General features: G+C 39.2%; 3 protein-coding genes across 7 annotated transcripts; 2 read left to right on the plus strand and 1 right to left on the minus strand.

The window, feature by feature from the left end:
• The first annotated feature begins 113 nt into the window (after positions 1 to 113).
• LOC135588377 (protein DEHYDRATION-INDUCED 19-like) lies at positions 114 to 4,188 on the plus strand. Its single transcript, XM_065080472.1, has 5 exons — positions 114 to 392; positions 534 to 673; positions 1,076 to 1,153; positions 1,492 to 1,766; positions 3,775 to 4,188. The coding sequence occupies exons 1-5, from the start codon at positions 311 to 313 to the stop codon at positions 3,881 to 3,883; spliced, it is 684 nt and encodes a 227-aa protein (XP_064936544.1). The 5' UTR covers positions 114 to 310; the 3' UTR covers positions 3,884 to 4,188.
• A 117-nt stretch (positions 4,189 to 4,305) lies between these two features.
• LOC103996130 (uncharacterized) lies at positions 4,306 to 15,325 on the minus strand. Of its 5 annotated transcripts, XR_010476232.1 has the most exons (8): positions 15,195 to 15,325; positions 12,528 to 12,576; positions 10,437 to 10,563; positions 7,861 to 10,292; positions 6,957 to 7,310; positions 6,580 to 6,661; positions 6,419 to 6,495; positions 6,242 to 6,285 (listed from the first exon to the last, which is right to left on the minus strand). XR_010476232.1 is itself a non-coding variant. In XM_065080474.1 (5 exons), exons 2-5 carry the CDS (start codon positions 7,005 to 7,007, stop codon positions 6,003 to 6,005), a joined length of 420 nt encoding a protein of 139 aa, XP_064936546.1. In that variant the 5' UTR covers positions 7,008 to 7,310; positions 7,861 to 8,797; the 3' UTR covers positions 5,376 to 6,002. The 5 variants fall into 5 exon arrangements, 1 of the variants encoding a protein (XP_064936546.1); XR_010476231.1 differs by lacking the exons at positions 6,242 to 6,285; positions 10,437 to 10,563; positions 12,528 to 12,576; positions 15,195 to 15,325 and adding exons at positions 4,306 to 4,442; positions 5,421 to 6,212 and having other exon boundaries at positions 6,580 to 6,656; positions 7,861 to 8,797; XR_010476229.1 differs by lacking the exons at positions 6,242 to 6,285; positions 10,437 to 10,563; positions 12,528 to 12,576; positions 15,195 to 15,325 and adding exons at positions 4,306 to 4,442; positions 5,421 to 6,212 and having other exon boundaries at positions 7,861 to 8,797.
• LOC103996487 (potassium channel KAT3-like) lies at positions 9,244 to 13,094 on the plus strand. Its single transcript, XM_009417409.3, has 11 exons — positions 9,244 to 9,410; positions 9,501 to 9,716; positions 9,800 to 9,955; positions 10,036 to 10,093; positions 10,176 to 10,493; positions 10,924 to 11,163; positions 11,252 to 11,350; positions 11,454 to 11,486; positions 11,569 to 11,754; positions 11,843 to 12,560; positions 12,786 to 13,094. The coding sequence occupies exons 1-11, from the start codon at positions 9,244 to 9,246 to the stop codon at positions 12,896 to 12,898; spliced, it is 2,304 nt and encodes a 767-aa protein (XP_009415684.3). The 3' UTR covers positions 12,899 to 13,094.
• Positions 15,326 to 15,537: the final 212 nt, after the last annotated feature.

Genomic DNA, 15,537 nt, shown 5'->3' on the forward strand with positions numbered 1-15,537 from the left:
GTTGAGGAAGACCAATTCCCAACTCCTTAAACCGTGCCGCTGACAAATCGCGCATGGATAACCAACCAAATTAAAATCCCATTTTTATCCTCTCCGCTCCTCTCTCTCTCCCTCCTCTCTCTCTCTCTCTCTCTCTCTCTCTCTCTGCTCTGCCAATTGATCTCGGTTCGAGCAACGGACCTGAATTAGAGGAAGGGCGAGAGAGAGAGAGAGAGAGGTGGGGAGGGGGGAAGGGGAGAAACTTATCATTTGGGTCGGATCTCAGGCCCCGACTCGACTGCAAGAACCGCTCCTCGAGCCTTCCCGTCGAATGGATTCCGATTTGTGGATCTCGCGCCTGGAAGCGGCGAAGAGACACTTGTCGCTCCAGCTTCGCCACAATAGTCGATCAGGTGCTCCTCCGACCTGTCTCTTCCATTACCCTTCTTTATCCTTTTCCTGAAAACGACTCCCTGATGCGCGTTGCTTCTTCTTCGATCACAAAGTCAAGGTCTTATTTCTTGTCTCGTGTTGCCAAAATTCGTATTTTTCAGATCGGTTGAGCGTAGATGACTTCGCGGTGGAGGAGGAGATCTGGCCGGATTTGCCCTGCCCGTACTGCTATGAGGATCACGACCTCGCTTCTTTGTGCTCCCATCTTGAAGAGGAGCATCCTTTTGAATCGAAAGTTGCTGTGAGTATTGAGCACTCAGATCGCTTATTGAGATTATTGCTGTCAAGTCGCTTCAGTTTGAAGAAACAATTGGCTTGTTTCGAGCCTATCACAGTTTGATCGCTCAGAAATGGGGGGAAAAGCGAGCAGAACAGTTTATTTTTGTGGTCTCTATTCATCCTAAATTACCTCTAATCTAAGCTAATACTAGAAATTTCTTCTCCCTTGCTTGTGGATTAGAGATGTAAATTTTGAGTAGATATGGAATTGCTAAAAGATCAGATCGATTATCTTTGTTAGGTCTGAAATGTTGTCAACCAACATTAGTGTTGCAAGCAGAAAGAATAGTCTATGCACCATGTCTTTGTGTGAGTTGATACACATGGTGACCGCAAGTAACAATCTTCAATGATTCTTTTTCAGGTTTGCCCTATCTGCTCTGTGAAGATTATGAAAGACATGCTGAATCATATTATAGTGCAACATGGACACTTGTTAAAGGTATCCTTTTCCTAAAATGGTTTGGCAAAGTTGAAGTTTCAGCTGGCCATGATCTGGATCAGCTCAAAAAGAATTGGGATTCAAACTTATGTTTAAGTTATGGTTTTATATGGATTGATAGTTGCTGAAACTACTGACACACATCCTGACTTTATAATTACTTTGAATTAAAAAAAAAAATCCTTATGGCTTTTTTTTCTTATTTTGAAATTGCTGATTTGATTCAGATCATAAAATGCTGAATCTTTTCACATAATGACTGCAACTGCCAAAACCGATAGTTCTTGAGGGTCAACATTGATGCTAAGATCTTATTGCTAACTTTGGATTACATGCAGAGATCTCGGCCTTTATCCGGGTATACCATCCCTAGCAGCCAGGCACTTTCCCGACTTAGGAAGGACCTTCGTGAAGCCCATCTGCAGTTGCTCTTGGGAAATGGGGTCTATAGATCAAGCAACACCACATTGAATGCAGCAGCTGATTCATTTCTTTCATCATTTGCACTAGATTTCCCACCATCTGAGGCAGAAAAACACTCAAGATCTTCCATTTCAGCTGGAGATGATATGTGTTCTAATAACGAATCAGCTTTACCAACTTGGAACTTGAGGTACTGGTTGAATTTTACTTGCCTTTGGCATCCGTATAGTTTGATATGTTCATTCTAATGCTTTAGAATTCCCATGGAATACTTGAAGGTTGCCTTAGGTTTAGATATTGTGTTAGGTACATAAATTATCTCATTCAAGATATCATGGGCACAAAGTTAATATTAGATAATGCTTTAATTATCACCTTCATTTTTCTCTTATCAAGTCATTTTAGATCGGTACCGAAAATAGAAATAGATCTGCATTCTTAACCCATTTGCTGGTTGCTTACCAGTGAATAAGGCAGTCATCGAAGACATCACCACTGGACCGTCTGCAGTGTGTCATGCTGCTTGCTTAGCTCCCTAACTTGTCAGTAAGGAAGACGAAAACCATAGAAAAAAGTAGTGCTCAAATGGTTATTCGCTTGTTCAGATGTTTTTTTTACCTGCATTTGTGACTATCTTAGAATCCAAACTTGAAACTTTCAAACATTGATTCAACAACCAAGTGACTTAGGAATGATAACATCACATATTTTGGTATCGGAACTTCAATATTAATGATTGGCTCATCATCTGTCTTATTTGAATGGTAGAGCATGTTAGTCACTCTCGTCAGGCCAAGTAATTCAATGGAAACCATAATTACTAATTGCTAATTTATCTGCCTACATAATGAGGTAAAAATACGATAGACATTGTTTATCCATTTACAAGCCATCAGTAATCGAGGAGAATCGATTCTGCTTTTAAGTTATATACAAATATCCATCAATCAGTTGTACAAGCTGAGGGGATTAAGAGAGAACAAGAAAAGGAAAAAAAAAAATGAGGTTGGTTAGTCTACTTATGTATGGGAAGTACATGGGGCCCAAGCATATTAGGGATCAAGATGCTGATGTTTTGGATGTGCTTATTTTGATATAATTCTTAAAGTAGTTGTACATGCAGCAACTAAGTTATGCATCTGTTCGTCATGCTTTCATGTGAAAAGCTCACTTATAGAATCCTTTGGGTTAGATGGAAGAGACGAGTGGCCTCTGTACGTAGAAACTTGGCATACATAGACTAGGTTCATGTGATACAACAAAAGAGATAACAAAATATTAATTTGATCTCTTTAAAACCTTCATAGCATATGAGAAAGAGGATAAATTTCACTAGGAACACATCCTACTATGGTAGCTAATTTTGGAACATGTATGGGTTGTCAAAATCTTTATGCACAGATGCATTTGGAGAAAGTGTAGATTGTTCAAGGGCAGTGGTTTATTGTTGGTGCTTAATGACTTAAAAACTTCTTCTATGTTATACAATAACCATAAGAGTTAACCATCATGCCCAATCCCAATTATAGCTTTATATGTGTTAATTTATGTATGTTTCTCGTGGTGGTTAAACATGTTAGTCTTTCTCCATGAGCTATGATTTTAAGTGAGAATCACACATAAGAAAAAGTCTTACAACACAAAGCTGCATGTTTACCAAATATTAGAGGCACCATGTTGTGGATAGGATCTTGAGAATGTTGCTTCTTATGGATAGTATTAAGGTAACAAGCACCAGATTATACTGAGATCTCCAGAACAAGCATATGGAAATACTTAGATTACACTGTGGTCAAATATCCTATCATCCGTTATATGCACTAAGACTTTTGCACTGTGGTCAAAGTTCCTTGTTTTGCAAATCCCTTGTCATTAGTGCTATTCTTTTTTGTCACTAGTACTCTGATATACATGATATCTGTATGGCACACTATAGAACAAACACATGCTTGATCTCAAACGTTTTCTACATTGACGTAATATGATCAGTGGCCATGTTTTTTATTTTATGGTAGTTAATTACATTTATGCTCAGTATTTGAGGATGATATCTAAACAAAGCTCAAGTGGAGTAATTAGGAGCATATTTCACCCGGTTGGCATGAAACATAGGATCATTGACTGCTAGAATCCATGAAGCCCCATCATGATCGCATTATTGGAACTGAAAGTCTAATCAAAATGTTTCTTCTTGGCAGTTTTGACTCTTCATTGACTCATGAAGAGAGGGAACAAAAGCGAAAGCATGCCACCACAAGAGCAACTTTTGTGCAAGATTTGCTTCTGTCGACTCTTTTCACTAATTGATGGAGGTGCAAGGATGAGCGAATGATTTGTGGATTCCTGTTGCTAACTGATGGTGAATCATTGAGAACTCGTCTAAAGTCCTTGATGATGAAGGTGACATACTAGGAAGAGATATGGTGGTGATCTCAATGTTCTTCAACCAGATGGATGCATCGACAGAAAAAAAAAATGCAGTAATCCAAATATCTATAAATAAGTTATACTTTCAGTAATTGTTTTTCCTTAATAACTTGTAGAGACATCGTATGCATCAGAACAGTTTACAGTGTGAACTTTTGGTGTATGATACATGTTCTTTAGCAGTCTGAGTAAGCAGTTTTAACTATATAGCTAAATAGCTGATAAGGTCGATGCATCGAGGGTAAGGTGGTGAAGATAAGAGGGCTAGTGAGCTACAATCATGATCAACCGCTAGATAAGACTATAAATCCTTCAAATGGATAAAGTCAAAAATTGAAATCCATCAGTTGCGATTAGGATTGTAACGTTTTCTGCACTCCCAAGTACTAATTTGGTGTATATATTCCTCTTCTCATTTTTGTCCTTTCCTGCTGTACAGCTGCAAGTAAAATAGATAGCCAGATTGAGTTAGGGATGGATTTGGTCGTTGACTTGGATTCAGATAAGATAATAAACGATAGAGGTTGGATCAAGAGAGATGATGATTAGCTTCTTTTATGTCAAACTCTAACCCAATCCAAGTCCGACACAAATTCCATACACACAGTTTAGTGCCTCAAAAATGAATGTAATCATCAGATTTCACCGGTAAGAACATGTTTATCCAACTTCCCCTAGTGACATTGATTCATTTTAGATATGAGCTTAAATTTCTGTCGAACTTATTGACATAATGCAAATTGTCAATATAAGCCACGTTATTTTTTTCTTTTTCTTTCGTAAGGACGATTAAAATTTAGTCGTCGGAGGATGGAATCAAATTGAAGGGGCAGGACAAATTTCAATTGTAGATGTGATGTTTGAATTATTCCCCACAATTGCACGAACCCGATTGTGATCGCACGTCTCAATTGACAGATGAACGAGAGGTTTGTACTGGTGGATGGATGGCTCATGTTTGAAAATTGGGAGGCTTGATTAAAGCTGGGGACATTATTAGATCGGATCCATATAAGAAACTGGATCCGATTATGGATTCAAATAAGATCCAGGATCCATTGTGGACAAGAGAAACTTGGCCAGTAATTTGTAGCTATGATTTCCTATCCAACGAATGATAGACATGAACCACTAATTAATTGATGTGGAATGAGCTGGAGTGATTACAGAGAAAGAAAGAAAGAAAGAGAATGTGGAATTAATTTAGGCGTCACAATCTCAGCCATCTATATGGTTTGATATCTTAGTTCAGGATCAAAGATGACTGACTCATAAGCAAACCCCAATTTATGCATGCATGCAACAGTCGAAACAATTCTTATGGTGTCTACGTTAACTTGATAGACATTTACTAACCCGTGTGAGAATAAACTGCGGTGTTAGATAGAGAAAGAGAGAGAGAGAGGAATAAACTCACATTTGGGTGATGGGGTCGCTCACCATAACGCACCGAATAAAGACTCGGGGCACGCCGGCAATCGATCAGAGAAGTTGACAAGGGAACGTGGATGGCAGATGATGATGCAGTACAACTTGGCACACGGATCAGTTGCCATGTCCACATCACGTAGGATGCTGTCCAAGTGTCTACGATTGGGTCACCGAGCCAAGCCAAACGGAATCAGATGCGGTTCACCTGCATGACCAGAAACCTGATCCGAGAGCTTCCACTCGGCTTTCGTGCCGAGTTCAATCTCTCCAACCAATGAGTAAGTGTACTCATAAAAGTGATCCTGATACCAAATGATAAAAGGGCAGGCAGGATCGATTCCAGGTTCTTTCTAAATAAGCTAGCTGGTTGAGACTAATTAAATATATGACCCGGTGTTGTTACAACAATATGTGCAACATGAATAATATGTTTTCTCTTGTATTATAAGCAAACAAATCTCATTGTGAAACGCTACTGTATTAGCATAATGCACTGATAAATATCGTATCATCTTTATAAGGTAGAATGAAGCTCGATAGATATGAGTTGTGAGATGCCTTGTCGTTATCATGAATGGATGCTGTCAAAAGGTGCATCTGGTTCGAGGAACTCACCAGCAGAACACTGCGATGACATGTGACTTGCACCAACCAAGGAACATGATGGCGGGGATGCTTGCTTTTGGTCGCAGTCGCCCAGTTTAAATGCTCTGATCCACTCGAAGATGCAATCTTTGACCACGGTAAGTGGCCAAACCTGGATCATGATTGGCGGGACCTGCATTCATATATATCCAACTCGAAAAAAGGCACGACCAAACAAGTGTAACGAGCATGGGTTCTTTTTTAACCTGAAATTATACATTCCAGAGTGCTCATGGATCATTCAACCGGTAACGGGTCAGACAGAAACGGGATAAACAAGACAATTATCAATTGAGATTTGCTGACGGTGCGATAGTAATTAGATAAGAGAAGACTTACATCACGGCAATGTGATTGATTCCACATGAACAGCAGCACCCTTGGATAGTGATTTGCCCGCCATGGCATGACCTCAACTATGGCATCCGTAGTAGGTTAGGTTACTGAGAAAGAACAATAGGATGAAAAAGCTTTCGGAAGCGGATCTTTGGAAAGCGTACCTGGCACCTGGTAAAATAGTCTTGAGCTATCCATACTGGGAATCATCCTCTCCCTGCCACAAATAGGCACCGCCCAACTATCCTATCAAAAAAGAAAAAGACTTTTAGAATATAATAGAGTTAGAGCTTACTTGATGCCGAAAATTACTGTTGATAAGTAGCATCGATGCTTCCGCTAAAGTTCCTTGCGAGTATAGCATAAGTGTGATGTTAACAGCAAATGACCACATAAAACTCATGCTCAAGAATCTTACCATATTGCAACTGGAAAAGTCCAGAAAATCAACATTATACAATAATAGAGATAATATTCTATAGCTAAAGATAATGATGAACCAGTCTTTGGGGTCGACATAATCATAGATGAGTAATCATACCAATCGCATGGCTGGTTCAGAAGATCCATGTACTAATGGATATGTAGTCATGATCGAGTTGTATGCCCAGTTTTCCAATAGGACCACAAGAAGCAGTGGGGACACGAGGGGGGAAGCCTTCCTTGCTGACAAGAGGGCCCATGCCAGCAGTCCTGCCTTCTACTGTTGGATGCAAAGGTCAAAATTTTTCCACCTAGTAACATTACCTGCACAGCATCCAAATAATTGCTCTTGGCACTGAGCTTTGTTGCCTAGACAACAACCAAACAATTGCTTTGGCAACCAGTTGGCTCTATGTTTTCTTCACTCATCAAATAGATGATGGCACATTTCTTTGATCCAGAACTTCATGTGCTGCTGCAGCAAAAGATAACAGAGTAAAAAACGAGATTCATCCCTTGATAATGCAACAAACAGGTCTATTGTATCCCTAGATATTGCATGATCGACATGTGAACATCATTGATGTTTAGTAGGTGCATTGTGAGAAATGCTCAGTAGCAAGCAGTAGCCAATTATAGAAAGGGAGTAGTTTACTATTCAAGTTGGGCATAATGAATTAGCGTCCCATATAGCATTCTCAACTAACCCAGTGAGGAAAGTCTGGTTACCAGGATATTTGACTAGCATAAAATAACTGTACCTGATGAAGGCTAATCTGCATTTCTTAAGAGGTTCTTCAGGACAAACAAAACAGTCACAAAAGATACTAATGGAGCAACGGGCCAATACTTGTTCCTTTCAATCAAATCAACTAAATGCTGACTGGTTCACTTGGAGGGACCATGAGATGGAACTTGAGAGGTGAGCTAACCAAGAGCATCTAAGATATAGGACCTTATTCTAATTAGTGACGGAGGTTAAAACTAAAAGGACCAACCAATATGTGAATGAGGTTCCTGACCTGTAGCACTCAAGATCAATCCTCTCCTTCGTAGTTTTCTTGGGTTGTCCAATCATAGCCATTGTTCGCATTGCTACAGGACTAAGGCTTCATCCAACCCAACCAACTCTGCAAAGCCTGGTGCTGCTTCTCGCATGCTTGAGCTGTGCAGAAAAGAACTCAAATAATGTATTTGAATGATGTGATCCTTGGATTTTGCTGATAAATATGACATCGTTAACAACAGGCTGCGTGACCAAGAGGTGATGTCTCATTCTTGCTCAGCATCAATCACCCATCCATTGCACCCACCACAAGGTTTGACACCCATATTATTCCGTCATCCAGACATTTCATCATGGACAGATCCATCTTCCCAGAGACCAGATCACATGATTTTCATTGAGCTACACTGACTTCAATGGGGTCACAATAGAAGTCTGGTTATCATCATCTTCCGACATGGTGGCACACAGCCTTGCAATTTGCAAAACAAAGTGGGCATTTGTAGGCTTTGAGTTGCCACAAACTGACTTAATCTCCAGATTACTATTTTATAGCACATAGGTTGAAGACTATTTTGCATCATGTCACAAGTATGGATGTCGTTTCTGGGGCCACATTTTCTATCAAAATGCAACATCATGTCGCCAAAGAAATTACCATCTGGGAGAAACTAAAAGAACTTCATTAGGAAGAGAGAATAATGTCTTTCTGATTAAATAACCAAAGGTCTTTTGGTTATGATCATATGGTCTCCATCAGATGACTAACTCCACAGAATATCTGGCCACATTCACGGACCAGACATGCATCATCCCAAAAGTGGTGCTTGAACACAGCAGATCCTCTGTTGGCACTGGAAGGGCATGGGTTCAAGCAAACCCAAAACAGTGACTTTACTGTTTACAAAAGGCACTAGCCCCACAAAAAGCCAAGAGTCATTTCCTTAATTAATTTCAAAGTAACTTTGAGTCATAGGGCTTCGATATGATTCAGCTGTTTCGATCATCTATGTCCATTTTAAACCAAGACTTCACATCGATTTTGTAAAAAATCCATCCACTTCAGACGTGTGTAATTGGAATTCCCACTACCATAAACCTTGTGAACTTGGCATGAAACTATTGCCCATTGTTTCCAGAATATCAAATCTCTAACCTTTATAATTTATCACACAATCTGCAAATCTTTTGATCCTAGTGATTAAATCCAAGTTCTCTATTACGCTTTTTCCCTTCTCATGACCTTTTTCCTCATCCAAACCTCGCTCTGCATTTACCAACCAGCCCATTTGCTCAAGACACCAGACAGACAGCAGCCTTCACTTTCTTATATATATAGTAGATCACTCGAGTTCGATCACCACCGAATATCAAACTACAAAAGCATCACATTGCAACCATGTTCTCTTGCATGAACTACTTACAACATTTTTGCAATGATGGTTTCCAATTGGAAAGTGGAGGATTCAACTTACATGATGACCTTTTGCCATCACTTGGAGCAACAATAAACCATACAACCAAACTCAGGAAGCACATTGTCTCCCCATATGATCCTCGTTACAGGTATATTGACCCATCAGTCTGTTTTCTCACATTCATATTTTAGAAAACTGGACAGTTTATTTTCTTCTCTTTTCACTAACTGCTTTCCAGACTATGGGAGTTGTTCTTGATATTTCTGGTTCTCTACTCCGCCTGGATCTGCCCATTTGAGTTTGCATTTCTACGATACTTGCCAAGCAAAATTTTTCTTGTGGATAACATTGTCGATAGCTTTTTTGCAATCGACATTGTACTCACATTCTTTGTTGCTTTCATGGATCACAAATCCTGTCTTCTTGTTGATGATCCAAAGAGAATAGCAGTCAGGTCAGTGTTTACCTTTTATTTCTCCAAAGTACTAATACATACTTTGCTATTTAGTCCAAATTCCATGACAAAATATTACACAGGTATCTATCTACTTGGTTCATCTTTGATGCATGTTCAACATATCCCATTCAAACAATCAGCTTCTCCTACAATAGACATGGTAATAGTCTCAGCTTCAAACTTCTGAGTATGCTTAGACTGTGGCGTCTGCGTCGTGTCGGTTCTCTGTTTGCTAGGTCTGTATCTTCTCCCATTTCTCAGTACATATATCACAAATAGAAGAACAGGAACAATCTCATTAATTTTCTTTCCTCAGGCTTGAGAAGGATATTCGGTTCAATTATTTCTGGACACGGTGCACAAAACTTTTCTCAGTAAGCTTTCAGAATGGTATTCAATTTGTCTTGCTTCAAAAAGCTGCTTGATTTCTAAAAGAATAACTTTTTTGTAACGCAGGTAACTATTTTTGCAGTTCATTGTTCTGGATGCTTTAACTATATGATTGCCGACCGATACCCTGACCCAAAAAGAACCTGGATAGGAGCAGTGATACCAAACTTCAGGGAAGATGACCTGTGGCTCAGATATGTAACAGCAATATACTGGTCAATTACAACCCTGACGACAACAGGCTATGGTGACTTACATGCTGAAAACACAAGAGAAATGCTATTTGATATATGCTACATGTTCTTCAATCTGGGTTTGATGGCTTACCTCATTGGAAATATGACAAATCTTGTTGTCCAAGGGACCAGTCGCACAAAAAAATTTGTATGTTCTATTCCACTCCGCAAGTTTTTTTCTGGAGATCCTTTATTTTGCTTGCCATTAACCTATATACCTGCTAATTTAGCCAAATAACAAAGAAAAATAACAGATCATGCCATGGATCACCAACACTGGCAGATATTTTTGTAAGTCTAGACCCAGAACACAGAATATGATGTTTGATTGTCTGGTTGAACAAGTCTTTCTGAGTCAACTATTCTTTATGTACAGTTTCTCTCTTCTGTATTGTTCACAAGTTAAAAAGATATTCCTGCTTCTTAAATCACATTTCATTAATAGGATTTATTAAACTACATGGTCATTTTGGCAAAGGGTGAAGAGAATAATTGAAACAGCTTGAATAACAGTCGACCACTATTCTAATGTACTTGGATTTTACATTCTGTTATTGATTGTTCATTTTGATATTCAGAGGGACACCATCCAAAATGCTTCCGAATTTGCATCAAGAAATAAGTTGCCAAAATACATAGAGGAACAGATGCTATCTCACATATGCTTACGGTTCAAGACACAGGAACTCAAGCAGCAAGAGATACTTGATGATCTCCCAAAGGCCATTCGCTCAAGCATAGCTGAGCACTTGTTCTTACCCATTGTTCAAAACATATACCTTTTCCAAGGAGTCGCCTCTAATACCCTTTTTCAAATGGTGAGGTTTAATATAAAAGTTTACTAATTACAACCCTAAGCAGGTCAGATATATATAGCATGCTGACAAGATCATTGTGAAATTAAAGGTGACAGAAATGAAAGCCGAGTATTTTCCACCAAAGGAAGATGTGATGCTACAGAATGAAGCCCCAACAGATTTATATGTAATAGTATCAGGAGCAGTGGTTAGTAAAACTTGGCTTTTTGCCCTGTATATTTATGTCTATCACATAGTTGTTTGCAGCGATAGCAACAAATTAGGATTACTTTTTAATTGAATTGTTGCAGGAAATGCGAACATATGCCGATGGGATTGAAAAGGTAACACTTTGGGAATGTGCACCAATCGAATGTTAACTTGTCAAACATTAACAACCTCAAGTCTGATCTCTGATAATTGTAGGTTCATGGGAGTGTGACTGCTGGAGAGATAGTTGGGGAGATAGCGGTTCTTTGTCACATGCCACAGCCATTCACAGTAAGAACCACTGAACTAACACAAATTCTCAGACTGAACAGGACTATACTTTTCAACATTATTCACAAAAGCAAACAGGATGCAACTATTGTCATGAGTAATCTTCTCCAGGTATACTTCAGAATCGACCAACTCAGTTAAAAAAATTACTCAGCTTTGGCAAAATAGAAGCTTATTTTAACTAAATTGCATCTTACAGAAGTTGCGTGTACATGAAAGATTATACCCTGGGATAAAGCAAAATGATTCAGAACTACTTCAACAATGGCAAGAAAAAATAGCTATGAACAGGAATGAGAACCATGATCAGGATGAAAATAGTTATCGAGTTAGCAATACACTAGAGGAGATGGATGCAGGAGACCTACTCTGCAAGGCAGAAAGTAATAAGGATATTCGCATGGATATTCAACCTTCAATTAGTTGCTGCAATACAAAAGTAGACCATGCAGATAAACGCACTGTGTTGCATACGGCTGTATGGGAAGGACACAATGAAACTGCCAAGGTTCTGCTCAAACAAGGATCAACTGTGGACAAAGTTGATGGTAACAGGTGGACCCAAAAGGGTCTGGGTAAATATGAGAATAAAGGCAAATTAGAGCCCTTATCCAGCATTGGAAATGACATTAAGAACTACGGCAGCAGGGAATGGAGAAAGACAACCGACCATGGGAATAACTTTAAGCACCATAGCAGCAGGGAATGGAGACCCAGGTTTCCTTATCCAAATATTAGTGAAATGTTGGTAGCTTCTTGTTCACATGGTGGTCATGAATTTGACAACGATGTCAAGAACCTAACTAGCAAAAGAGTGACAATTCACATGCATTCTCAAAGGGCAAATCCAGCAAGGCAGCTAACAGCTAAGATGATAAATTTACCTGGCACGGTGGAGGAACTTCTCAGAATTGGTGGTAAGTATTTCTCAACCTGATTTACACAAAACAAAATAATCATATAGATCTGCAAGTGGTCTGCATAAGTGGGCTACTATTTGTGTCAAGCTTATATCAGAACACATAAATACAGAAGAACAAAAGTACAAGTTTCAGGAAAAACAGAAGTTTGAAACTAGAAACAAGTCATGTGTCATATTCTCCATTGTCATAATCATGCCTTGCAAAAAAAAAAAAATGCAGGTGAGAAGTTTGTCGGACATCATCCTGAAAAAGTGATCAACCAAGAGAACGCAGAAATTGATGATCTAAGCAAGGTTCAAGATGGGGACCATTTATATCTCCTAGAGATTTGATGATAACAACAACAAGACTGCCAAAGAAGATTGAACTAACAAAGATTCAAAGGCTAAGGCCCTAGGCATAGTTTCCACACACTTGAGCATGTAGATCTAAGCAACGTTTATGACAAAAGCAAGATTATGTCATAGTTGCTAACTGGATTGTTCTTGCTCACAATAACAAATGGATGGTTGGTGCTAGATTGCATGAGCACTGTTTGCTTTAAGATTATTCCTAGTGCAAAAGGAACCATAAAGCAATATAAATCATATGAAAGGATACTTATAAAATGTAAAAGTAATCAAAATAAGCTGATTTACTTTTGGTCTCTATTCAAGAAAGACAAATTATTATTGGTATATATATTTATAACTGGACATTCCATTCCATGAGACTGCCACAAAAAAAAATTCTTCCTAGGGTCTTTTAAGAGAGTCTATTGATTAACTTTCCATTGTAAGATAACTAGATTTCATCCAAGTATTACCAGAATTCATCACAATACTTTGAACATCAAAACTTTCTACAAAGCCAAATAATTACATGAGAGCTACTGTATTGTAAGGAAAATAAATATCTGCCAAGGAAAAATCACTGTCACAATTTTTTATTCAGATATTATATTGTTGTTAGAAATTGTTGTCACAGCTTATTATTCAGATGTCATATCATTGTTAAAAAAGCTGTGTGAAAGGCCATTGTGATACTCACCTACATCATTGCGCATGCATACATATATTTTTACAAACATATAATGTGTGAAAAATGAAACAACAACAATAAAATTGTAAGTCTCAATTATTTGGGATCATCTATAAGGATCCTTTGCCATCATTGAGATATATAAAAAACCTTCAAGATACCTAGATGGTGAAGGTACATCGAGTCACTTTCAGGTGATGACCTAGCCCTATACTGAAATCGTTTATAAGATCTGATGTAATTTCTCATTGGCTGCCAGTGACCTAACATAACCGTCCACCTTTTTCATCCAGGCTTAGGACCAACATTGACAGTGTTATTGTGTAAAAGGAAGCCAATCACATAAATCACATACTCGACAAAACTCACCCAATTAATTTCTCTGAAGAATGATGCGGTCAGAGAGTAGGTCGATGCAAACTTTATGTTAGGAGATGGAAATATACCCTGTTATAAAACCATCTAACTCACGTCTATGCCAAAATGAATTTGCAATTCACCTGTTGCAAAATAAGTGTTCTCTCTTGGTATGTTTGTCCAAAGTAGTGAAGACTAAGTTCCACATCTAATGGTTATTAACTCCTATGCCAATATGTTTTTAATGAAAGGACCTTTTGAAATCACAGTAATGATTACTGACTTCTTTTCTTAAATTGTAAATCCCCTCAAACTCTAAGGCTCCCACGTAAATATAACTGAAAAAAGAGGGTGAATCAGATTGAAACTCAGAAGGCGAATTGCAAAAGAATCATAATGTTTTTCTTTTAAAAAGTCCTAATTTCTCAAAATTTTAAATTTCCTAAAATTGTTCAGTTTATATGGTGATTTGTGGGGGGCCAAACCACCTTCTCCCTTCAAATAACAAAACTTGTATCACGCTCAGCACTTTATCCATAGAATCATAGAATCCTCAAATATCAAGACGCAGACAAACTTGTCATCGACAACCATATAGAATCCTCAGTTTATATGGTGATTTGTGGGGGGGCCAAACCACATTTTCCATTAAAATAACAAAACTTGTATCACGCTCAGCTCTTTTTCCATAGAATCATAGAATCCTCAAATATCAAGACGCAGACAAACTTGTCATCGACAACCCAAGAGAGGGGGGGGGGGGGGGGGGGGGGGGAAGACTACTTGACCGAGGATGACAAATTTCTCACTACGAAAGAGTTAGGAGAGCAAAAAGACACGTATCTAACATCTCAGCATAATGCATCCGAAAAATATATCGTCGACCTAAATTTCTCGACTGAGGATCGATTCGATGACTTACGTCCCGCAGCATTTCATGAACGATCAAACATGAAACAGAGACCACAGGAACGGCACTAGTCCCACAGCATTCTTAAATGCTAACCCTAGCGCTAGATTTCCGGAGGCCAGCAAGAACATTCCGATGGATAACGAACGAGAGTTGGTTTCAGAGCGAGTAACATGCAGCGATTCGGATTCCCCTCAAGAGCTCTGGAAAAGCCATCACAACCACGTTGTTCCCACATCAAGCGCACATCACAGAGCTAAGAGAGTTCGAGTATCCAAACCCGAATAAAAGGGGGACAAAGGAAAGGGAAAGAGAGAGAAAATCAAGATTCAGTAAGCCACCTTGATCGTCGCACGTCGCCGTCGCCCGCGATCGCGTTTCTTCGCGTCGGACTCGGAGGACTCAGGTGGCGAACTCCTCATGGGCTCGAAACATCGAACGATTTGTTCCTCGATTGGGCTTATCAAGCGACAAGTCCACCCAATCGGACAGTTGATTTGGGCCTCTTTTATAGGGCTATCTGGGTTGGTGCAAGACGCCTGAATCGTCCCTCACACTTCATGGACTGGCCGAATCACCCATGAAAACGTTATGTTCGTGAAGTGGTGCCGTCCAGCTAAGATAGCATCAAGGTTGGCAGGGGAGGTCTTGCTGGCGTAAAGCAAGGGCTCATCCACGAGCAAC

The sequence above is a fragment of the Musa acuminata genome, chromosome BXJ1-8, assembly GCF_036884655.1.
Source record: "Musa acuminata AAA Group cultivar baxijiao chromosome BXJ1-8, Cavendish_Baxijiao_AAA, whole genome shotgun sequence".
Lineage (NCBI taxonomy): Eukaryota > Viridiplantae > Streptophyta > Magnoliopsida > Zingiberales > Musaceae > Musa > Musa acuminata.

Bases quoted from the DNA above. Each gene is read 5' to 3' on its own strand.
- LOC103996130 (XM_065080474.1), bottom strand. From the start codon at position 7,007: ATGACTACATATCCATTAGTACATGGATCTTCTGAACCAGCCATGCGA. The intron at 6,496-6,579 runs GTACGCTTTCCA...CGGATGCCATAG, and splicing joins ACTATTTTACCAGGTGCCAG to TTGAGGTCATGCCATGGCGG. The intron at 6,213-6,418 runs GTAAGTCTTCTC...ATATGAATGCAG, and splicing joins ATCAATCACATTGCCGTGAT to GTCCCGCCAATCATGATCCA.
- LOC103996487 (XM_009417409.3), top strand. From the start codon at position 9,244: ATGTTCTCTTGCATGAACTACTTACAACATTTTTGCAATGATGGTTTC. The intron at 10,494-10,923 runs GTATGTTCTATT...TTTGATATTCAG, and splicing joins CCAGTCGCACAAAAAAATTT to AGGGACACCATCCAAAATGC. The intron at 11,487-11,568 runs GTAACACTTTGG...TGATAATTGTAG, and splicing joins ATGCCGATGGGATTGAAAAG to GTTCATGGGAGTGTGACTGC.
- LOC135588377 (XM_065080472.1), top strand. From the start codon at position 311: ATGGATTCCGATTTGTGGATCTCGCGCCTGGAAGCGGCGAAGAGACAC. The intron at 674-1,075 runs GTGAGTATTGAG...ATTCTTTTTCAG, and splicing joins CTTTTGAATCGAAAGTTGCT to GTTTGCCCTATCTGCTCTGT. The intron at 1,154-1,491 runs GTATCCTTTTCC...GATTACATGCAG, and splicing joins AACATGGACACTTGTTAAAG to AGATCTCGGCCTTTATCCGG.